Genomic DNA, 24,760 nt, shown 5'->3' on the forward strand with positions numbered 1-24,760 from the left:
AACTATTCTTCGACATTATCCCCAAGTGAGAAATACGTTATCCTCAATTGTATGTCTGTTCAATGATGGATGGTGAAAGGGAAACGTTCAATTTTCAATCCCAATAATTAATCCACTCCTCTCTCTAATTTGCGTTGACCCCGACATACATACTCGTCCACCGCAACGTTCGAAGGAATTTGTTAAGAAACGAGGATGGAAACAGTTCCCATCCGAAATAACGGCAGCCAGCAGCAACTGGCAGCCCTCCAGTTGCCCAAGTTTTGACAATTTAAATGCATGCGGATAAAATCGGGTTCCTCGAACGAGATCGGAAAATCGTTGGCGAAGAAAAGCGAAAGAAGGTTGAAAGAAACGAGCTCGTGCCTCCTGGGATGAGGAACAAGATCAGGCCAAGCGATACATTCGGATCCGCGGATTACTTTAACGAAGTCCTGCTGCATTTATAAAAGGGGTCTGATTAAACCCGAGAGATCTTGGCGATATCTCGAGCCGGTGGTCGAAAACGAGTCGACCTTTTTTTCAAGCCAGAGGAAGAGGAAGCGGAGAAAAAGCCGGCGGTGGTTTTAAGTAAATAAGAGTGGACAGTAAAGACTGTGGGAAATAAGCTTAATAAAATAACGAGGTGAAACCAGACGATCTTTCCCGCTCCGGTTATCATTTTAAAGAAGGGGTACAAGTAACAGCTGACATTCCACTCCACCGACCCGTCCACCGACGTCTTAATTGAGGATTTTTCGAGCACTCGCTCGAGTGTGTTCTCGACTCGATTCGAAAATAGAGAGTTAATGGCACGGTGGTTAATGTCCTCGTGAAAACGTGGAGGGGAGAAAAGAATTTAAATTAAAAGTGATAGCTTTGAATTCTTCCTTCCTTCCTTTTTTTTTCTTCTTCCCTCTTTCCAAGAGGAATAAAAGTTTAAGAAAATGAGATTTCGTAGCAATTTTGCTCGTCGCGATTTCGCACAACGTTTTCAGAGAATTTTGCAACGATTCTATCTCCACTTCTTTATTCGTAACAAATGAGGAATTTCCTTGTAACGGCCCGCTCTGAGTTTCGCTCGATCAATTATTCTTTCGGGTCGAGGAGAGAAACGAGGGGTAAGGATAAAAAGCCACCCGGTTGCTTCCCTTTAGATCGAGCAAAAAGTTTCGTGCCTCGGCCTGGAATTATTCCCGCGGATGAAACCGCGACAAAAGAGAGAATCGGTTAAAACCAGATCTATTGTCGCTCTTAACGTACCTTATCTTCCTCCTTTTATACCTCTCTTCAGAAAATGCTCTTCATACATATATATATATATAGGCGCGTTCGTACGTAAAATTCACGTATCGCGGTTCGAAATTAAATTGATGAATAACGAAAGAGAAACTTGGACGTAGGTTTTCTGAACAAAAGTTGTAATATTATTAATCATAAAGCATATCGGAGTATCACGCGTGCGAATCTCAAACGGAATATTGCAGCAGAGATGGATAAAATTTTAACCGGGTTAAGAATAAAATTACTCGAATAATTTTCAAAGAGAATATACCGTAGGCAGGAATAAATGTTATTTTAAATAAAATTGTCACCTAAAGTAACTTTTCAATCCGACTTCTGTATCGCGGTTTGAATACAGAAATACAATAACCACGCGAGTGGAATAAGCGCGTGACTGGTCAGGCCTCGAGACCTGCTCGACGAGACAATCGCTTTAAATCGATAAAACTCCACGGTCGAAATTTCAATTTGTAGAAATTCACAGCAACAACTTCCATTAAAACCGCATTTAAAACAATTTCCAAACTATTCTCTGCCGTCTGTCGAAATTGATGAAAAAGAAATCCAAAAATATTCTATTCTTTCGCTTCTCTCTCTTTTTTTCTCTCACTCCGCAATTCCGAAAGATTGAAGAAGCCTTTGTTGTTGTGTCGATACTTTCGGAGATAGACTCTCCCTTCCCTCGATTACACGGTTTGTTCCAACGTCACGTTGTCACGCGCAAAGGACACACGATTCGCACGAGCGCGAGACTCGCGTGTTCCTCGTTTGTTTGAACACGCCGAGTGAAAGTTACGGAACCGACTTTCGTCCACGCCCCAAGAAACGTATCCCTCCTGGAATATTATGTCGGGAATGAAGAGGCGATGGGGTTGCATCGTGACGCTTTTGTAACGAGGTCGAGTTTAATGACGAGGAAAGGAAGCGTTCCAACGTCCACGTGGAACGGAACGCAAATTTTCACCTACCATTTTCAAACCATCTCCACCTGGTAATTTTTCTCTCCCTCTTTTTCCCTCTCTCTTTCTTTTCTCTTTTTTTTTTTTTTTAATTACTTCGCGGTGAAATTAACTCGAAGCATACGTTTTTCCTTTTTTTTTTTTTCTGTTAACGTCAAATCATTTTATCTCTTCGACGCGTCGTAATTTTTTCCTTTTTTTCTTTATTATACGCCGTGAATTTCTCCTTTTACACCTTTTAATAAAGGGGACACGACACGATTTTGATGAAACGTGACGTATGATTTTTTCTCTCTTTTTTTCTCCGTTCCGTTCTCTCGATTCGTTAACGAGGATAAATTTTACGATACGGCGCGAAATCGCGAGAGGTTTCGAAGAGAATTTCAGTGTACGTTCAACAGTGGCCAACGTTTTTGTATATAATTAATACAACATTATCGAAGTTTAATAATTTAATCCCACGAAATACGGCGCACGGTTTACGTAATACGCGCGAATAAATTTTCATTCTCGATTTTTCAAAGATTGTTCATCGCTAGAAGGGGTGTTGATCACTGAGACGAGAGGTTAATTAAAAAACATTCAACAAACGAACTTCTCGTTTTTTCTTGTCCCCAGTTCATTCGCGAAATTAATTAAGGATTAGTAGTGGCTCTGCGTAAAAACTTTTATAATACTCTTCCTTTTTTATTTTTTCTCGTTACATTCCTCTCTTCGTCACGAAACGTGTGAAAATATTAAACATTAATATTACGCCAATTACGATTCAAAAGAAAAGAGAGAGAGAGAGAGGCTAAACAAGAGACGAGACGAAACAAAACGGTAAAAAGAGAAACGTGAAAAATTCTATCAACGCGTGAAAAAGCAGAAAGAAAAGAAAAAGGAATACGGTTGAATCTCGGCTCATTTGCCGCGAGGAACGCGCGAAACATGTTGCATTGAATACGCAACGTTGATTATCTGCTATCTGATCTCGAAAGGCAGCGAATAGACACGACGTCGCCTCGGCTGGTTTCATGCGATAATTATCGTGCCATCTAATTTAGATTAATTCATCATATTTTAATTTGCGAGGATCTCCCCTCCCCTCCTTTCCCCGCCAAATCATAGCGCGACAATGGCCTCGTCGGTGTCCGCGTTTGCATTATCGATTGTTAATTACGCGCCAACGTTCCTGATTTCCCAACGTCCCCAACCCTTCCCCTCCTCGTTACCAGCAGTCAATGCAAATTCAAAAAAATGTTCGATTCTTCCTCTCATTCTCTCTCTCTCCCTCTCTCTCTCTCTCTCTCTCTCTCTCTCTCTCTCTCGAAGAATAGGAAAGAAACGCGAACAAACTATGACAAAAGGGTAATGAACAATGAATCGACGGTGAATGCAGGTTTTACCTCGATCGAGAAATTCGTTGGAATTAATTAAATAAGGGGGTAATAAAAAGGGTGATTGGACGTGAAATATTGTAGGAAAGGTTTGTTGTTTATTCACATTGAAACCAAGGCTTTCGATTGTTAAGGATTATGCACACGAACGAGTTTCGCTTCTTTCGAATAACGTGCAACTATGGAAGTATCTCGGTATTCGATCGATCGATCAAAGAGCTAGAGTAAGATTGGCTTAGGGAAAAGGTATGTTATCGTATACGCGTGGGGAGGAAGGAAAATAGGATAATCGGAATTAAACGATCCAGTATTAACAGGATAGTTGGAAAAAGTTCACCTGTTAATGAAGATGTTAACGAAGCGGTTGGCTGAGAAAATTTAACAATCCATCGATTAAAGTCGACGGGCAAGATCGATCGAAGAGTGGATTATCGAAGATAAACGGGCGATTGAATATTGAACAGTTCGAATTCAAGGTTCCTGGCGAGAAAAGGGAGAACGAGGGATAATAGAACACGTTCGAGAGCTGGCGGACAAGAAGCTCGACGGGGGGAGAAGGTTAAAGCAATCCCGGTCTCGTTCCTTTAGCTTTTATTTGCTATTATTTCATCGTGTCTTGGGCCAAGGATGGCCCGAGAGTTTCTCTAGTCCTTAACCATGTTAGATCGGTAAACAGAAGCGTTTTATCGGCCAATAGAAGCCGCGAAACTACCCTCGAGGTGATTTCCACGTCGAATCGGATCCGGCTCTTGCTGTTTTATTACGCGGTCAAAGCGATTTTAAATCACCTCTGGGATGCCCTTGTGCCGCAGAAAGGTCTCTGCCTTGTTTTCAACCTTTCTGCTAACGCCCTTCACTTTCTGAAGGGAATCCGGGTCACGATTGCTTGCCAATCTTCGGTAATTCTCTTACGACGATCTTTTTCTTCTTTCTTTCTTTCTTTTTTTTTTTTTTCCTCGAGACCGCTTGTTGATGCGGATTTTTAGATATTAACGATTTTTTTTTCAGGAATATTAAAATAGATTTATGTAATCAGATTTTCGTATATAATTACTAAAGGAACAATTAATTGTAACGAGTACTGAAATACGGATTTAAAATGAAGAAGAAGAGAAAAAAAGGTAATGGAAAATAGTTGAATATAATGAAAAATAAAATAAAGCAATTAATTGATATAATACGTTGGTAAAATTTCGCGATATTATTTAATTTCAAAGTTTTCCCCCAAGGCTCTCGCGATAGATTTTTCCTCCTTTCCTGTTCTCGTCGAGGTTTCCAGGCCAGCCAACCTTAATACGTACGTTGAGCTTTCGTGTTTCTCGATTCGATTGAATCTCTTCTCCCTATTTTGCCGTTCGAATTTCCGTTCCAACAGCTTTCGATCTCCATTTTGTGCACCATTAGCCTTCCTCGTCAACCCGTGTTCAAGCGGTGGAAAGGGACAGGGGATCCCTCTAACCTTGTTGCTATTTGTTGTCTCCTTACCTTTGCTCACGATTCTTATAGAAAACATTCGAGATTCGTCCGAACACTTTCACATTGGTTTCGAAATCATTAACGACGTTTCTCACTTCTCTCGAAACTCATTCTCTCCGCTCTGTCAAACTTTCAAACGGCCAAAGGTTGTTTCGCGAAACAACGGATACGGGAAATAACTTTGTGTTTCGTGGAAAATAGCGATACGAGCGCTTTTGAAACCGAGGGAAATCTTTACAACCGTTGAAAGACCCCCGTGCAATCTGCCTCGGAGAATTTCCAACCCGTTCCAAAGGGAAACAAAGGGACTCCGGTGTCAAACAATTTCACGAAATGACAGTTTATTCAATCCCGTCCCGTGCCTGGCCGGACACACGAATCGATACTTCTTTATTCTCCCCGGTTACTGGAAAAATACTTTGGATATTTCCAGTATAATTTTTTGAAAGCATCGTTTCTCGAGCTTCGAAATTGAGTGCTCGTCGAACGAAAATTCGTTGATTTCGGGGTCGCGTATAAAATTTAAACTTTGACGATTTTTTAAAGATCGATTTAAAAAAATTCGCAAGAAAATTTTTATTCTACTTCTTAATTTCATTAACTTCTCTCTCTCTCTCTCCCTCCTCCTTCTTTAAACGCGTCTTTAATTTTGCGGAAAAATGGAGGAAGAAGTCGCGAACGGAATTGCGGGATCGGGTTTTGAAAAGCTTTGAAAGCCGTGGTTCGCGAAGGAGGAGGTCTCTCTTTCGAATGGCATTTCCGGCTTTCCGCGAAATTGGGGGTGTTTGGCGGGAGGGCCGGTTGAAAAAGCAGGAGCGCCACCACATCCGGACTTTCCCATTTAAATTTAAATCCGTGGCGAGCGCGGGTCAACGCGCTCGTACAATGGTGTGCAGCGGAAAACCTGGTTGTTGAAACGGGCAGAAAATACGAAGGAAATTGACATCTACGTAAAGTTGCACTATCGAATCGGAGAACTCTTTAATGCGATCTTAAACTCGACGAATTGGATCTTTGCAAGTATGTTTAATTTAATTATGTGAATTTTTTGGATAATTCTCGTTCGTGTCAAAAAAATTTATTTCGTCCCTCGATATATATATATTACATTAAATATCTCATCTGATTAGATGAAGTATACAAATCAAAGCATCGGGTTTTATTCAAAATTTTATCGGCGTAATTCTGTTTTCTGACTCGTAAAAACGATATCTCGCGAATATCACGTTGCTTATATATTGGACAAGTATTTTCGAGGAAATAGGAGTTTAGCGACATCTAGTGGCAATAGTTGGAACTAATAAATTGTCCTTAGAAGAATTAGAATTTAAAAAGATTAGAAAGAAGAGAAAGAGAAGAGATAATTCGAACGAATGAGTGAATCGATAATCTCAAATTTCGCAAAATTTTTCAATTTCCCCGATTTGTAGTCGAAGTTCACAGTTTACGCTACTTATTCGAAGTGTAAAACATTTCGGGGTCGATTGTAGCTGTGTCTGTACATAGGTTGCACGTTCTTGCGACTTGCAGCGCGGCATTTAGAATGCAATTCCGTTGCAACGACGCTTCTTGCTCAGGAATGCGTTACCAGGTAATTGCAGCATTAAACTGTCTAATTCTAAACACTGTTTTAGCTTCTATTCGTGCTTCGCGCTATTGTAAAGGACCTTGGAAGATGCGTTTAATTATACGCTGGCTTGAATTGCCTTTCTAATTCCTTTCCCCTGCGTTCGAATTCGAATTCGAGAGCCGTTTTTATTTTTCGAATGTCGATGAAGTGTCAATGAAAAAAAAAAAAAAAAAAAAGCACGCGATTTCCAATGCTCCTGGGAAAGCAAATGTTCCAGAATAAATTTTTGATGCAATTCTATCCATGCCTAAACAATACGATACAGATAAAATCGAGTATAAATGTAATTCAAATAAATTTGACTGCATTTGACATTTTCGGTTAATGGAACTTAATTTTCCAAAACGATCGAATTAAATTTCACGGTATTGCTTTAATTTATCAATTAATGTTAATTGGCCATACTTGTAATCGTGTTTTGCTTAAAATCGATTTCCTAATTATTTTCAAACATTAACCGAAACTCTTTTTCGCGTTGAATTTTACAAATTTTGCAAATTTTTATAAATTGCGCGTTCTCTCTTTTTTCTCATTTTTTTTTTTTTTTAATTATAAATTTCGGTAATCACATATGGCTCTCGATTAAATTAAACCACGAATGTTTCGAACGCAATTATCTCACAATTTCTTCTTTTCATCAATTTTATATCATATAATTCCATTTTCTAAACGTAATTTACGTTTCATCGTTAAAAATATAAATCTTCTTTTTTTTTTTTTTCTTTCTCCCAATCAGAATTAAATGAACAGAAGGGGAAAAAATTGGAAAGGAAAAAAAAAAAGAAATGAGATAACTGATTTATCTGGCGATCTCGCAGTAGAAGAATCTGCTCGAAAAGTTTAGTTAATTTATAGAGAGTCGGAGGGAAAGGAAGGAAAAGGAAAATGGCCACGTGTTCCACGCGCGGAAGAGAGGGACGATAGGTTGCCGTAAAGTGGCCATTACGAGAGCTCGTGGCCTCATTTCTCGAACGTATGATCGAGCCCGATGATTCGATTTCATTGGCGATTCGCCATGAAACTCGAAACGAACTCGCGACATCCGATTTACTTAGTATTGCCCTCCCTCGCTTGGCTACGCTCCGCCTCTCGCAATTTTCCCTCGTCTTCCGGTGGATAAATGAGTCGTAAATCTCTTTACCCTTGCCCTCCTCCTCCTTTCATTTTCCTCTTGGCTACCTTTATCCTCAATTCGATTAATAATGGCATTCCACGTATTTGTATCGCATTATATTTCAAGTGAGAAATGCAATAACGCTCGATCTTCGTTCGATCAACGTTACCAAATTTCAAAAAAAGTACAAGTTCCGAATTAACCCTCGGCCAGCCAACAATGCGAAATTAGCAATATCGAATTATCCTAAATCTACGTTCGAGTAATATTAAAAGATCATCTATTTTTTTTTTTTTTTACTTCATATTTCTTCAGAAGAATATAAGAACACAATTTTACACAATTTGATTCCTTTCGCGAATTCGACGATAATTTATTAAGTTAAACGTGCATCTAACACTGTAACTCGTCTGTATACGACGAATATGATGCTTTTCTAATTAAAGTTCGCACAGTGTATTAAAATATAAATTAACAATATCGAATTATCCTTCGTTAAATCTATATTCGAGTAATATTGAAAGATTATATTTATTTCTCTTTTACTTCATATTTCTACGGAAGAATATAAGAACGATATAAAATATAATTATTAAAGTATAAATTAACAATATCGAATTATAAATCTCCGTTAAATCTACGTTCTAATAATATTAAAAGATTATCTATTTTATTCTTTACTTCATATTTCTTCTATTTCTATTTATTAAGATATTAAATTTGCAACCAACCCATCTGCAACGTACTGGTAACGTGTATATATACGACGAATACGATGCTTTTCTCTTGATAATTAAAGTTCATACAGTGTAATTTAAGTTCATGGGTAAGTTCACGACACGGTGAAACGTAGCGTAACACGTTGCGTTCATTCATCTTGAAATTTACGATTATCAGGAAACAGTTTTAAGGTTATCGCAAAGCGGCTTAAGCTCCGCGCCGAGAATTGTGGACCACGCCGGCAAAGTAATTTGTTTCCATGAAATATACGGTTCGCGGGCCGATTATGCATGCGCTCTTTATGCACAGCAACAGGTATGCGCGTCTCCAAATGATACAGGTAGAAAACGTAAAACCTCGCCAACCTCGGCTCGAAACGAGTCTCGTTTTGTCCCTCCCCACTGGGATTATCGTGTCCCGATCTCTCGCGCTTCTGCTCTTCGATCGTATTACGCCCCGGAATAACATAAACGCGCCCCTCCTTTCCGTTTCCATGATTTTATGGAGATTAATTCTCATCGAAGAGTCAAGAGGAGAGAGAGAGAGCTCGGGTCGGGTTTATTAGACCGGGATTAATTTATGCCGTGTGCCGGAGAGGAAAAACGAAGGCGAATTTCTTTTGTCACGGATATTGTAGAATCGGCGGATCGACAGTATTGAATGACTCGAGCGAGTTATTAAAAGTAAAAGTGTATCTGATAATTTTAAATTCGGGATGATCGTGTATCTTTTTATCGTTGATTTTTTTCATTATAATTTTCTTCGTAAATATTGTTCGACAAACGTTTAGATCTCTCGTTAAGATTAGAGATCTTCAATTCAGGAAGCGAAGATAGAAAAGGTAACACTTTTAGGATAGGATGAATCGAAGAAAACGCGTGAAAATTAGCGAATTAGGGATATAATTCAATTTCTTCTCTCTTCGTTTCCCTTTTCTTTCTCCTCTCTCTCGAGAACGAATGTTTCTCGACGTAACGCATCTCGTTTCCAACGAGAATGGAAGACGAAATTTGAGGGAACGAAAGAAAATGGGAATGGCTTTTCGAAAAACAAAAAAAGAAGACTTATTTTCTTACCGCCCGTTTGACTTACTCTTAGACTACACGGGCGAAGAAGGATCTTATTTCGCTTATTTTGGGGAGTGAAAAAGGAGAATTCGCACGCAGAACGAAAAAAGGATACGACGAGGTGTCTCGTTTCGTGGTTTCGGAGAAAAACTGGATACGTGCCCGCTCCTTTTCCCCAAGATTATTCGAAACTTGTGTACATCTCGCGTGATCTACGCGACGAAAAAGTTTCTTCTCCTCTTTCTTCCTTCGGGGAAGAAATTTTAATGCAAACGCGGACAGTGTCACGTTCGTGGAAACTATATTCCGAATTTCGAACTACCTTCGTATCTTCATCCTTCCCTCCAAAAAAAAAAAGAAGAAGAAGAAGAAGAAAGAATCGATCCACAATCGAGAACTCATCAAATGACGCGCCTTGTCCGATCCATTAAACGACACCTATATTTCGCCAATAAAGGTGATCCCATCTCTTCGAGATCTGGCGACTTCCCTTCCTTTTCCCTCTCCCCTCAAAGAAGAATTTCCCATGCGGCGCGCACGAGAAGCAGAGCAAATATTTCTTTTATGCAAAACCGATTTAACGCGCACTCGAGCGGAGTTTCACGTCGGGCGACAACGATGACGACGAAATGATATATGGAGCGCGGTTGGAAGGAAGAGAAGGCAGGCAAATACGAAGCGTAACCCAACGTAACGTCACCAACCGTCCAACCGTTTGTTCCCGTCTCCTTTTAGAACCCGACGGCGGCCGCCTATCTCGTATTTCCGTTTCGCGCCGCCCCGGGGCCAGTGTGTTAGTTTGCCTCTGTCATTTCAGAGACACCGTTCCGGACCTTACGCGCAAAATTGATAGTTATTTGAAGTCCTGTGAAATTGATGGTTATTTGGTGTTCTCCCTCTGTTTGCTCGCCCCGACCGAACGTCGCCATTTTTTCCGCCCAAACTGCTGTATCAAAACGTATCCTTTGCCCGGACCATGAATTTTACCGCGATTCGATCTGTTTATGGATGGAAACGTTTGCTCGCTTTCCACCCAAATATCCTTCGACCGCTCCGGTTATGAATTTTTTCGTTCGCAGAAAAAAAAGATATTCCACTCGACAAAAGTGGCATTTAATTCGCAAGATAATTGCAAAAGGAGGAATAAGAAGATTGGAAAAGTAAATAACATCGCAATATCCGAACGAAACGTTTCGTTGTACTCCCGTTAAATATCGCTTCGAGGCGACAACGAGGGATTATAATTATTTCTCGATGTTGCAATAAATGAAACGAAGAGGATTTCATCGTTGTTATCGGCCCAGCGAAGGCTAATTGAAGGCTAATTAAAATCCAAAAAGTTTAGACGGTAAATTTCTAACGATACCTGGCAGAGATTCAAATTTCCCAACGAAGTGGCACGGAACAAGTGTCTCGCGACGCGACGTTTCAATGGGAATAGATGTAGCGAAAAGGCTAATAGGATTTGCCGAGATAAGTTTCATACGGACTTGGACTAAGCGGGGCGCGTTATCGCGTTTAATCGTCAAAGAAAGGCTCGAGTTTGGTCTTTGCAAGAAATGTAGACGAGCGTGTAAAGCGGTTTCAGCATTTTCAGTTTGCCCGGGTTCTCCTTTGTTTCGCGAAAGTCGGAAGTGTCTCGCGCATCTACCCCTTTGTCCTCGATCAATCAACGCTAATTGCGAAACCTGAAATATTAGATCGTCAAAGGCGAACTTAGCTCGAGTTTTCTAATTTAGCTTTAGGGAATTATCGAAAATATCTCATTGAATATATCGTGAAATTAATAATCGATGGAATTGAACCGAAAATTTCTTTATTAATTATTATTGAATCATCTCGTTCGATTCCAAGTTTGTAAATTGGACATATATACACTTCTCACTTCCTCATAACAAAGTACCCTCTCCTTCTTTCTCTTTTTTCCTTTTTTAATACAATGGTAACAGAAATGTTCCTCAAGTATCGAGTATCTTCGGGGTATTCGTTATAAACGCGAACGATGGAGCTTAATTGAAATACTATCCTGTAAGTCGTGTAATGGGCTCCCTTCCGCCAATGAGATCCAATTACTTTGCTGTTTATCGAATTAAATGGGGAAGCAGCTCCATTATCTCTCACACATGGGAGATATACATATTTTGCAAGCGTATTAACGAACAAGCAGCCCTGTTATAACCCGTTTATTTTACAATGTTTTAACATTATCTGGCAAGAAGCCAAATATCGTCAAATAATTACCAGATATTTCGCCAGATTCCTTCCGTATTTACACGTTTCCTATTTATCCATTTATATATATCACATCACTATTTTACGCGATATAATTATCGTTGAAAACTCTCTTCCAAATATGATAAAATTAACATTAACATTGGGAAAACGAATTTTCAACGCGATTGGCAAACGATTCATCGAAGACAAACAGAGAGATGCTTCAATTGCAGGAGAGAGGGGAGAAATACCATAGTTTTCCGTTACTTAAAAAAAAAAAAAAAAAAAAAAAAGAAAATTATTCTCGATTTTTCTCCATATCGGTCGAGTAATCGATGAGAGAGAGAGAGAGATGTTTCTCAAAGTGATTGCTCGTGGACAGGGAACCGTAACCACAGAGAGGAACGATCCTTGGAAAATTGGGAGCTAACGGTGGAAATCCCTTCCCCGAAATTGGTGAAAGCTCTCGAGAAAAAGAGATAGCTTGTAATCCGCGATTAAAGTGAAAACTGACATTCCGAATGGGGGATCATTTATTTTCCAAGGGGAACGTAATTCGACTGAGAGACTTTTGGAGGATCCGCTAAACCCTTTTCGACGATAGCATCGATTTATAGTCGAGATTGATAGAATAGGTATTTCGATCTCCTCGTGCCCTGTACTTAAGGGTTCGTTGAACTTTGCTCGAAAGCTTGGTATATACGTGTGTGTGTATATATATATTTCTTTGTTTGTTTGTTGAAGAGTTTTTATTCGATTGTGGGTTTAAATCGGAATTCTTAAATTTATACTCGATGCTTTTGAAACGATAATGGGCGCGATTGAAAGCGATTCACTCGGGTCCAATTTGAACAAAGAGAAAAACCGTGTAACCCCGAATCAAATAACATTGAATCGATCGGTCAAATGAAATTCCAACGAAAGCTGGCGAAATCGACAGATTGCCGTCGCCATAAAGGTCCAATAAATTTCTTTTGGATGTCTTCTCGCGAGAATGGAAAATGGCTATCGAAAGGGCGAATTATTCCTGCGCAAACAGTTGCCTGAGCAACAATTGGTGGCGATAATGCTGATATCACGAATGTGATGAAAGAAGGAATTTTATTTTATTTTTCAAAACTTATTAAAAAAAAAAAAAAAAAAGAATAACACATTCACATTAGCAACTTCCTTTCCTCTATTTTATAATTTTTTTCCATTTTATCGCCTATGACTTTTTTTTATCTGCGTGTATAAATGTAAAAAAGTAAATATTTGTACATAAACGCAGGTTAAAAAAAAAAAAAGGATTACAATGATACTGTTTAAATTTTTGTGGCTGTTTGACTTTTTCTATTTACCGATAGAAATGTAAAAAAAGGTCTGCTTTTTTTTAAGAAACTTAATCCTAATCGACCCTTGGTCGAATAAACAAATGTATAAGTGAACACGTCGTACGTAAACTTTAAATGGCGCTTTCACTACTAAAAGGCAAAAAATTTTATTTTCTTTACGCATTTTCGCAACGTTTGATATGTCAAGGATGTTTCCCTAAAACTTACAGTTTTCCTAGAGCAAACATCGAAAAATGAAATGTGCTCGTACGTGTATAAAATATAAAAATAAAGTAAAGTGATATTTGATGAATGAAAACACACACTTTAAAATTTGATTTTTTTTTACTTATCAAAGTCACAGTTTACGCAAAACAATTCACTCACCGAAGAATAACAATATTTATGCAAAATTTTCCTTCGCAATTCCATTTTAATCGTTCATTCGCTTACCGACATAATCGATCAATTTTCTTATTATCGAATGTCACGCCGCATTGACGATCAAGGATCCGCTCTTTCCTTTGTCGTTTACCGACAATCTCGTCGATAGAAAAGACGCTCGCTTCTGCAAACAATTTAGCATAAATTGAAATTGGAATTGGAGCTCCGATGGATAGCCACGATGCGGATATAAAGGATTCAGGGTTTTTATCATCGTCTATATTATTTTCATTTAAATCGTTTCTCTATCGCGACGTTCATCCTTTGAATTTTGTAATAAAAAATTTTTTCGAAATAAATAACAATCGATATGTTTAAAATTTTTCAAAATTCATTTGAAGAGGAGAAGAAGAATATATGCTGTTCGTTTAATCGCGATAACGATTACATCAATTGCTTGTAAATACACAGAATTAACGAATCGAAATCATTAACAATTGAGCGAATGTTAGACATGGATAATTGATATCATCGTTCGCGTTGAAAATGCTTTACAAGTTACACTTCCGATATTCATACATATATGATTGACAATAATGGAATTGCAATATTTAACCAACATGCATGTATAATTATGCATGACTTTTGGATATACGTATATAATTTCATCTCTCAACACATGCAAACGCATCTATAACGTTTCGAATAAGCGAATCGTCCCACAATCAATAAACGGGCTCGTACAACTATGATCGTATTAAAACGATGTAAAATTTTATCTTTTTTAAATACAACAATAACTTCATCGTTCCCATTGTGTCCAATTCAGATCCATTTTGCCTCCATTTTAATCCGTTACCTCCATTCCTTTTCTTCGTGAACAATATATACGAGCACAATGGCATATAAAGAAAAATAAATCGGAATGGTATACATAACTTGTACGATAATTTCAAGTGGAAATACCTTGTTACGAGTCGGACATCTTGCCTCGCGATACGTCGAAATAAACCTCGTAAACTCGATAAATTAAATAAAATCCACGCGCAAGAAGATTGTAACGCGCGCACACAACATCCAATTCGTTTTAATTTAATTACATTTCGCATTAAAATCTCTATAAAATCAAATCTGGGGAAATTCACTGCTCCCAACCCACGTCCCAACCAGTCGTGGTGGCGCGCAATTAAGTCAGAGGTTTGCTCGTTCTCGAACGGCAGACGCAAATATTATTTCCCAAGATTAACAAGCAACCGTGTTGCGAACGCATCCCCATCCATACATCTCGCCAAGATAACAATCTTCCGTTTGTTCCCTTAACAAATCCACAGTTTTAAAGTCGTTTCAAAGTTTATTCCGTGAAGTGTATAACATTTAATTATGTATATACACGCGTTATTTAACTCGTGGCAATTCATATCCGGGGGATGAAATTCGTTCGACCGGAAGGTATCTAGGGGGCGCTGACCGGATGCGGGCCGCGTTCCTCGACGAAGCTCGCGCGCACGCTTCCGCCTCTCGGTCTCGCATCGGAGAGATTCATTGGCCCGTTGATATTTCAATTATTAACCGCTGACACGACTCCACCCGAATTTACCAGCCTGTGGATCATTAGGCCGGCTGCAATTTCGACAATGAAAAGGGATGGCGATGATTGGACGGCCGCCGCTCACTGTGACACGTAACGCTTCTCTGATCGGCTTAATACACTGTGATACTGCGATCGTCATGCTCTTGTCTATTTTTCGCTTTGCAACCGTTGTTAGGGTATTTAACGAAAGAATAGAGAAGCGGAGAAAAGAGAGAAGAAAATAGTGTAGCGTTTCTAAATGGAGGAGGTTGATAAATAAATGTAAGAGACGTGTAAAAAAATAGAGGCTGAATTTTGAGGAAATTGTTAAGAATTAATTTGATCGAGTTAAAAGAGAAATGTGGTATTTTAGGTTGACAATTGGATGGAAAAACGTGAAATGTTCGAAATGTTCGCAACAAGTGCGTAAGCAACTTATTAGGGAGTGGACGTTCGAGGGTGAAAGTTTGAATAAATTTGGACGGGATGGAAAACAATGGGAACGCGAAACGGAAACAGGGTTACTCGTCCGCGGTGACAGCGAATTATTACGAGTCCTCGATTCACAAAAAGCCACGTGAAACATAGTCGTCCCCGAAGCCAGGATACGCGCACGTTACGAACATTCGCCCTCCATTGTTCTCGAAAAAAATAATCCACATAAAAAACTCCTCCTCCCTATCGTGCAGTGAATACACGATTGATTCCAAGTTGTCGTTTGGCTGAACAATAACCACGATATTTCGGATCCCTTAAAAAACAAGTAATCGCGCGGATCGTTTGAAAAATGGTTCAATTGAAATTCTTGTATTCTGCCCGCTATCGATTTTACAATTTTCGTAACAATAATCCCCGAACGATACCGTGGTTATCGTTTTTAAACGTTTTTTTCATTTCGCGACAAATATTTATAAGGTAATAAATTCTTTTCTGCACGAACGTTCGAATTTACAAAAATATACATTTCCCTCCCCCTCCCCCCCCCCTCTCCCCACGTATTAATTACAATTTTAATTTCACTTAAAATTTTAAGATGATTATAATTCTTCAAGAATTATTTTTACGATGGATACTTTGAACGACTTTCAATTGTAACTATACAATACTCGACTGTTGCAACCATCCCTTATGGAAAAAAAGTATCCTGGCTTGTACCAATACAACTACGTTTCTATGTGTACTATGTTGTGTCACGTGTCCCCTGTCAATCAAACGTGTGAAAATGTCAAATGACAGTCTAAGCCTCGATGGGAAATAAAGAAATCTTCCTTGGATGAAAATGAAATGACCATAATTACGTAAACATCGCATCTTTCTTGGAATTATTATCAGAAGGTAAGTAAAAATTTTATAGAAACCTATAAAATTGTTGAATAATTTATATGATACAAATGGAGGATGCCAATACACCTCCATGGCGCTCTGTTTCGTTCATCAAACGGTCATTGATTCTTGTTTTGCGAACATGTTGGATAATTATTATTATAGATACGTTCGCTTCTACTTGAAGTTAGTTGGTTCGTGGCCGTTCGACAATAGTAAACAACAAACAATTCGTAAATGGTTTATTCAAGCGATGTTTGTTTTGATTATTGTGTATCAGATAATTTTCAATTCATTCGAAATTCTTCGTTTGATTCAATTTTTCTTGTTTATACTAAAATAATTTAATTTGAATAATTTGAATGAAAATTATAGAAGAAATAATAGAAGTATCGAAAAGATTATTGTGCGAGCAGAATTGTTATAATAAAATAATGGAAAATAATAAATGAATAGCCACAAATATTTCTTTTATATATTATTAGATATTATTATTATTATTATTGCAATCATAATATAAATATAGTAGATATTCCATGATTGACGATTATTGCATTAATTATGTCTTCTAATCACATCAGCCTCAATTACTTCATTATTATTAATTAATCATTATTACTAATTATCAAACTATTTACACATTTATGTAAATTTTAATATACAAAAATATATAAAAATATACAGAATGAAGATAGTATGCATTAACATGAAAAATATTCAAATTAAAACACCATAATTATTTTATTTAATAATAGAAATAAAATTAAATAATAATTATAACGATATTTTAAGTAAATACAATTTTTATTTTATTTGCTATTTTCATATCTTTTTATTAATTGTAAATTTATTTTCAACAGATCCGGATATTGTAAATATAATATAATATTGAACTTTTAGAATGCATAATTATTCTAACAATAAATGTTATCCTGTCAATTAAATATTACACATGTATCTTCAATTATGATGTGGTAAATTTATAAATCTTTTATTATTTATTATTCGACGCTTCTCTTTGATCTCTTAATGAATACGTTTTTAGATGAAAATATTATCTATAAACATTGAACGAGATTGGATTTGAGTTGAATTGCATTAATGACATGAACATATTAAAAAAATATAGTCGTAATAGTTATTTATACGAAAAATATTTAATTTGTAAGTCATGTTATTACTTAATGTACTTAATTTCCGAACGTGTAATATTTTTATTCACAATATTTTGAATAATAGGGGCAACTTGGATTATCTATGGTTCAATTATCGTAATAAATATCATAATGAATTATGCTGTATATTTTATAAATGTTTTAAACGATTTAAACAAAATAGATTATTATATTCTCATGATATTTCTCAATATCTTCATCATATTTAGTTTGATTATTTTGATATCTACTGATTCGATTTGTACAACTATCACGTACCATGTCTGTGCAGTACTTGATATTACCAGGTAAAAATTAAAGTAGGATAAGATTACGACGAAATATATACAACGTATTGTATATCTAGTTACAGATTTAAACATCTTTTCGATGATCTTCGAAAGATGAACAAGTCGCACATAGAAAATACTTACTTCAAAACCGAATCGTGGGCATAGTTAGACACCATTGGAAATGCATCGAGTATGTGCTATATTTTGTGTTTTTTTCAAATTATTATTATTATTATTATTATTTACACTATATCTTATATTATAATATTTCTATAAGGTATATTAACCTTCTGGATTCATATTATTCTATACCTATTGTTCTGCAATATTTAATAGCAACAATTATATTCACTTTGAAACTCTACAAGGTAAATATAGATATACGTGAAAGTTTGAAATTGAAATTTTTACGATCGACATATTGATGTATAATTTCTTTGAAGATATACGAATGCGTAAAAATCAATCACTTTAGAAAGATTATAATCATATTGATAGATATTATTCAGAACTATGTATTCATGTTTCTATATTTTTGTCCAGCTACTAAATTGACGAAACACTTTGAGATTTTGTTAAACAGTGCGTAAGTAAATTTTTAATACGATTAATATCCAAAATTTGAAATTGTATCGATGATCTGACAGGTTTTCTTCAACTAGATACAACGCGTGCTGGTTCAACGAGACATCCGTTCACATACAAAAGATGTTCAAATTCGTAATACAAAATACTTTGAAATCTTATCACTTAGGAATTTTAGAAATATTTTGTATAACATTTGAATCGATGAGTAAGGTACACATTTCATCATGATTTAATATAACTATCATTCTGAGATAAAAAGAAGACACTCAAAAGGAATATATAGGTTTCATTGATTCTTCTACAGAATTCTTCTCTTCGATAGATTTCCAGATCATTTGGAATTGTTTCGAAATTTGTTTCACTCATCGCATGGCTCGATTCGATACTATTCCAAGAGATCTTTGCTTTGATGCAAATGTTTCAGTGTAGGGGATGAATTTATAAAATAAGATTGTGCATTAGAAATAATGTTTCGATAAGTTTGTGAATCAGAAAAGGACTTGAACTTAATATTAACCAATGTTTTCTAATAATTTATTAATTATATCTACTTTTACATATACCTTAGATATCAAAACAGTAGAAATTACGTCAATGGATTTATATGAAAAGAATAATTAGATAATTGTTTGTAACATTGCTTGCTTGTAAAATTATATATATATATGAGAAGTGTCTTCTTTTTATTTTTGTAAAAACACTTGTTGATTTTCCATAAATTATTTAAAAGCAAGTTTTCTCATGATTGTTTGATGTTTTTAAGCTGGTGCAATTCTCCTTCTCTTGTTTTATTCTGTTAATATCGTTAAAAGAATGAACGATATAAGTTGGCATCATATTTTTCTGATTGTCATAGTATTGTTCAGAAGATTTGATTAACGTTTAATATACGGTTATCAATGGAGAATGAATAAATAAAATATTGCATCAATAGAATTTCACCTGCTTGTCAAATATTTATACTTATGAATTATAAAAAATTGTTGAAAATAATATTACATTTCGTAATTTACAACATATTCCTGTAATCATAAATAACGAACATGTATTCATTACATTTAAATAAAATATTTTCACCAATAACTAATATATCATAAAGATACAATATGCTGTAATTACATGTACATGTCAATGTACGTGCACGTGTTATATGTCGAAATGAATATATATTTCTTCTTTTTCTTTTTTTGCAAAAAAACGCATTCTGCATTGGAAAAAAGTAATAACAATGAACAGAAAATTGAAAACGGAACTGTCCTACCTTTACATTTCATGATAAATACACCACCGATTACATCCTTCGCGTTATTATTATTTTGCTTTGTTGTTAATTTAATTTCAAATTGAAATGAGCTGTGCCATTCAAAAATTAATCGCATTTCCATAATAATATAAATTTAAATGCCGAATTCAAGATCTTTCTCGTTAAGAAAACACGTATGCATATTCTTCGCGCAAAGAATCACATTATCCCCATTCTTTGAAGAAAAAAGAAAAAAAAAAAAAAAAAAAAGAGTATCATCACAATAACCATTTCAAAAAAAAATCCACATCACAATACCTGTCAAACAAGTGTCGCAACTAAACACAGAGAAGCATAATTGCCCCGCACAGAGAGGGGAGGGGGAGGGGGGGAGGGAGGGAGGCAAGAATCGATTTGACAAGGGATGCACGCGAGGGGAAGAAAAATATTATAAAATTATGATAAGTTGTATCAAAGGTGTTTTCATAAAAATTTCTCGCCACCTTGGAACAAAGTAACCAACACGTGTACCAATCTCCCGCGACTGGTGTTCGTGCTAAAAGTATAATAACCCGTCGTATATCGCCCGGTCGGGGAAAAATAACGAAGAAATTTCACGAACGTGTTACCACGAGTGTGTATCGCGCAACCGGTATTTATCTTATGAACCTTGATTATAATCGTCCTTCTCCGGGATCCAGGTGAAATTCGAGGCAAAATATTTACTATATCTTCGAGACACGACGGGGCACGTCGCCGATCACAGTCGTGTTTCGGCTTTAGAACAGTGATGGATTTCTACGAGACGAACGTCGTCAAGAGTTATCGATTGTTTCTGCTCCTCGTTGGCGTATGGCCGTACGAATATTCGAAAGCGAACGAGATGCAAAGGATCTTGTACATCTTGTGCGTAATTTCTTTCTTACTCGTTCAGGTACGATACTTTTATTTTTTTCTTCACACATTGTGTTAAATTGTTGCGTTGATTGTAATAATATCGTAGTCGTAGTGGTGGTGGCGTGGTTAAACGGACTTTGTATCATCGAAACAAAATATTTTTTATATTTAAATTATTTTAAATAACGCGTGTCTGGATATGTTTCTAGATTTTCAAATTGTTCACCGATGAGATCAATTACGCTCTGCTGTACCAGATAATTACAAATACATTGATCGTTTCGTTAATATTAATAAAATATATTAATATTTGGGTTAAGATCGGAGAGGTGGGTTTGTAGTCTAATTGGAATAGCTTAAATAGTAGGAGATATGCGTGTGACATTTTTAATACGATTTAATTCTTGAGAATTATTCTATTCGTATCGATTATTTTTCTCGTTATAGTTTAAGGAATTTTTTGACTATATAAAGGTCGATTTGAGCAAGTTGACTGAAAGAGAAAAGATTATAATAAAACGAACGTATAAGAAATGTTCGTATTATTGTCAGATTATCTTTCGTAAGTGAGCTTCCTTATTAATTTTTCTTGCGTGTTTTATAAATATTAAAATATTTAAATTTCCTGATAATCCAGTAATCTATATTTCAGTACTCGGTTACTTTTTGGTCTTTGTACTGATAATAATCCAAGTATTTCAAATCGTTGACTACAAGATTGCATCCTCAAACAGAACAAATTATTTTAATCAAATAATTGTAACCGAATATTTTATCGATCGTGAAAAATATTCTTATCCCATTTGTATTCATTTAAGTATAACAATATTGATAATCTCTTGGATGGAGATTGGTACCGATGTATTACACGCGATAATATTAACGCACATCATTGGAATATTCGACAAGATTGGGTAAGCTTTGACGCTTATTTATCGACTAATTATTTAGAAAAATATTTAGAAAATTTTCTCCTCGTTAGATACTTAACGATACATCTGTTCGACGAACCAGAAATTACTTGTCAAAAGATTGACAAATATTTAATTTACTACAAAAGATTGGTGTACATCGTGAATTTGTATAAGAGAAACTTGAAGTCAGTGACTTTTATCTATTTCTCTATATTTTGTTATATCGTACAGAAAGAAAAATAAACTTAATTCGTTTAATAGTCGTATATATTTTAGATTTTGCAAAAAATACAATTCTAGTATACTTATATGTGGAAGTATTCAAATAATTTGGGGAACATTAATTATCTCTGCCTTACTCTTAAAAGTAACTATAACTCCTATATATACTTTATGCGTATTTTCCTTAATTTTAATTTGTTATAATTTATTCAATCTCTTCAGTTGAGAAACGAATTATTGCCACACAATCTACGAATAGTGTTTATATATTGTTTTCTCATAAGTTCATACTTAATTACCATGTACATGTTATTATTACCCTATCAAAAAGTATACGAGATCAGTGAAACTTTGTTCTTCAAGGCGTAAGTTTCTGAAATATTCGTTTAATAATAAGACATATCTCTATTTCCTTGTTATAATTTGTCGAACACATTTAGATATTGCGGACACTGGTACTCAACCTCGGCGAAAACTCAGAAATTGCTGTTACTCCTTATGCACAGTTTCATGACACCGTATAAATTCCGATTTAGAAATCTCGTAATTGTGAGCAACCAAATATACGTGTCGGTGAGTCGCTTTGTACAATTTAAATTTGATAAAAATTGAGGAGCTTCGCAGAAAAAGAACCTCCAATAATATAATTGAATAATATAATTTCAATATTATAAAAGAAAAAAAAATATTAAGTATAAATAATACTCTTCTCGAATCTTCTTCTTCTTCTTCTTCTTCTCGCGCGAGGTTCTCTTTCCAAGAAGAACGTACGTCCTCAATCGTACGATTCGACAGCGGTTATCGAAGAAACAACATTTTCATTGATTAAAGATGATACGATTCGGTTTCTCCTACTTCATGTTCATACATTCCATCCAAGAATAATCGCGATCGAAGTTGAGCGTGATCGATCATCCGATGGATTTCGCAGGATCATCGTGAATCATCGTGGACGGAACGATACGAAGTATATGCGGTGTCGGCACGATATCACGGACTAATTAAACCGAGAGGATATTGCGTAAGTGTAATTACACCCCTAATTGTACGCGCCCTACGCGACCGATACGCTTTTGTCACGCACCGTGTTGTATTTCGTAACCGCAATGCTTGTTGCGTTCGCGGTACGCGATTATCGTGTGTGCTGTTCGTGTTCTATGAGATGCACCACCGGAAGGAGAGGCAATGTTACTTTGTTACGAGCCGGCCTTTCCATATTTTCAATCACACCGATTAAACGTTAACGAGAAATGTGAAAAAAGGACGACTTTGTATTCGCACTAGTATTCTTATTCCACAATCGAATTGAAACTTTACTATATTTAATAACAATACTTTGATGTTTCGCTAATAGTTGTATTGTGTAAATGTTAAACACACGTTTGACATCGTGAAAAATCTGTTAAAAATAAAATTTGTGGAGAACAAGTATATAGTACAAATACGTGTACGCTTTTTTTATCGTGGGCGGAGTTTAAATTAAACTGACAATCGTATATGTTGTCGAGTGTATACACGAGTGGTTAATTTTTATCTTTTATTTTTTTATTTCTCGTTCGAATTGTTGGAATAAATATGTTGTCGGATACGGTAAAAAGTAATCTCTTTTATATTTATCCGACTGCAATCTAATATTTCTGTAACATATAAAGTTAGATCTAATTTTCCTTTCAGGGGGATAAAAATCTTTTTACACTTTATGTGTGAAGTTCTTTCCCGGTAAATGAGTTCATAAAGTTTGCATATTTTTATTTTTATTTTTCTTTTTTTTTTTTTTTTTTTTTTTACAACACAGGAATGGCGTGATCTGCATACCTTTAAAGTTCATCCACGAGCTGCTCCCGGAAGTTGAATACTCGACTGACCTGTCGTCGAGAGGTTAACGAAATGGCACAAAGTATACTCTGAATCCTGATATCCGTTTCTCCGTAAAGATAGTAGTAAAGATAAAATGATGATGATCGAATTATGCGCTGTTCCGTTACGTACAATTTTACAAACGGACGATCTAAATTTTATTTCGAACGACGAAACGAACATTTTTCAAGAACGCAGAAAAGATTAGCGGTGAAACGAATAATCAAGAGGAAAATTGTATCCTTATATATCGCACGTTTGTGCACGTGAAAATCGATTCTTACAGTTTAGAAAATAATCATATTTATATTTACATTTAATTTGAAGAAGATATAATGATATTCCTGCTGGAAATTGCGTTAATCTTTGCGACATGTTATTTCTGTTTCGCTTTATTGAAGTGCAATTGATAGCTGCAATCGAGTTCGTTTATTCGCTTGATGAAACATTGTAAACTGATTTCGCTGTGCAAATGCAGCGTTTACACGCACCTACGTATTTCATTTTTTTTTTTTCCTTTTCCCCCCCATTCATGCTTCCTGTTGTATTTCACACGGTATAAATTGAATCAATTGTACTACGATCGAATGGAAATCACGCAGAATTTTTTTTTTTTTTTTTTTTTTTAATGAACTAACTTCGTAAAGAGAGAATAAAAAAAAATATTGATAAAAGTTTTGCGGTAAAAAAACATTCAATTTTTTAAATATTCGACGAAAAATACTTTCGTTTTTTATTTTATAAATATACGTATGGAATATTATAAAAGAGATATAAAAAAAAATCTAATTTATTTCATACGTTATGCACGTTCGATTTAATATAGTTTCTTCGATCATTTTTAGAATTTTAAATTTTAAATTCCATTCAAAAGTTTTAAGATACTTTTAAACCAAAAAAAAAAAAAAGAGAAAAAAGTGTCATTCGAAAATAATTGTTTAACATATTAAATAACGTGATTGATCGTCGAATCAAAATAATTCTTAAATTGTCGTGCAACATTCATGATATACGTTTAATCGCGAATCCAAAATTATCGTGTTCATTGCTCATTTACTTTTATCGCCCGTATTAATATTCATTTAGAAATCCTTTGTAATCAAAATTAATATAAATAGCCAGTCATCGTTTCACAATGCAATTATCGTGAAAACGAATACATGTACTTCATGTCGTTTCG

The 24,760-nt window shown here is 35.7% G+C and overlaps 2 protein-coding genes and 1 pseudogene across 6 annotated transcripts in view; 2 read left to right on the forward strand and 1 right to left on the reverse strand.

Annotated features, from left to right (window-relative positions):
* NLG-4 (neuroligin 4) overlaps window positions 1–24,760 on the reverse strand; it is a 213,339-nt gene that overhangs the window by 68,991 nt on the left and 119,588 nt on the right. The gene's annotated exons all lie outside the window — the stretch shown is intronic.
* On the forward strand, window positions 16,555–18,685 carry LOC105736786 (uncharacterized; annotated as a pseudogene).
* LOC100869693 (uncharacterized) lies at window positions 20,481–23,165 on the forward strand. The gene is made up of 9 exons (XM_012493050.3): window positions 20,481–20,624; window positions 20,797–20,916; window positions 21,035–21,149; window positions 21,240–21,501; window positions 21,570–21,686; window positions 21,778–21,868; window positions 21,946–22,088; window positions 22,164–22,296; window positions 22,555–23,165. The coding sequence occupies exons 1-9, from the start codon at window positions 20,481–20,483 to the stop codon at window positions 22,606–22,608; spliced, it is 1,179 nt and encodes a 392-aa protein (XP_012348504.1). The 3' UTR covers window positions 22,609–23,165.

This window comes from Apis florea, unplaced genomic scaffold, assembly GCF_048593485.1.
Source record: "Apis florea isolate Af1SG1 unplaced genomic scaffold, ASM4859348v1 contig_1615_pilon, whole genome shotgun sequence".
Classification (NCBI taxonomy): domain Eukaryota; kingdom Metazoa; phylum Arthropoda; class Insecta; order Hymenoptera; family Apidae; genus Apis; species Apis florea.

Excerpts from the sequence above, each read along its gene's own strand:
- LOC100869693 (XM_012493050.3), top strand. The coding sequence starts at position 20,481 with ATGGATTTCTACGAGACGAACGTCGTCAAGAGTTATCGATTGTTTCTG. Across the intron at positions 21,150-21,239 it reads TTATTGTCAGATTATCTTTC|TACTCGGTTACTTTTTGGTC; the intron begins GTAAGTGAGCTT and ends TCTATATTTCAG. Across the intron at positions 22,297-22,554 it reads GCAACCAAATATACGTGTCG|ATGATACGATTCGGTTTCTC; the intron begins GTGAGTCGCTTT and ends CATTGATTAAAG.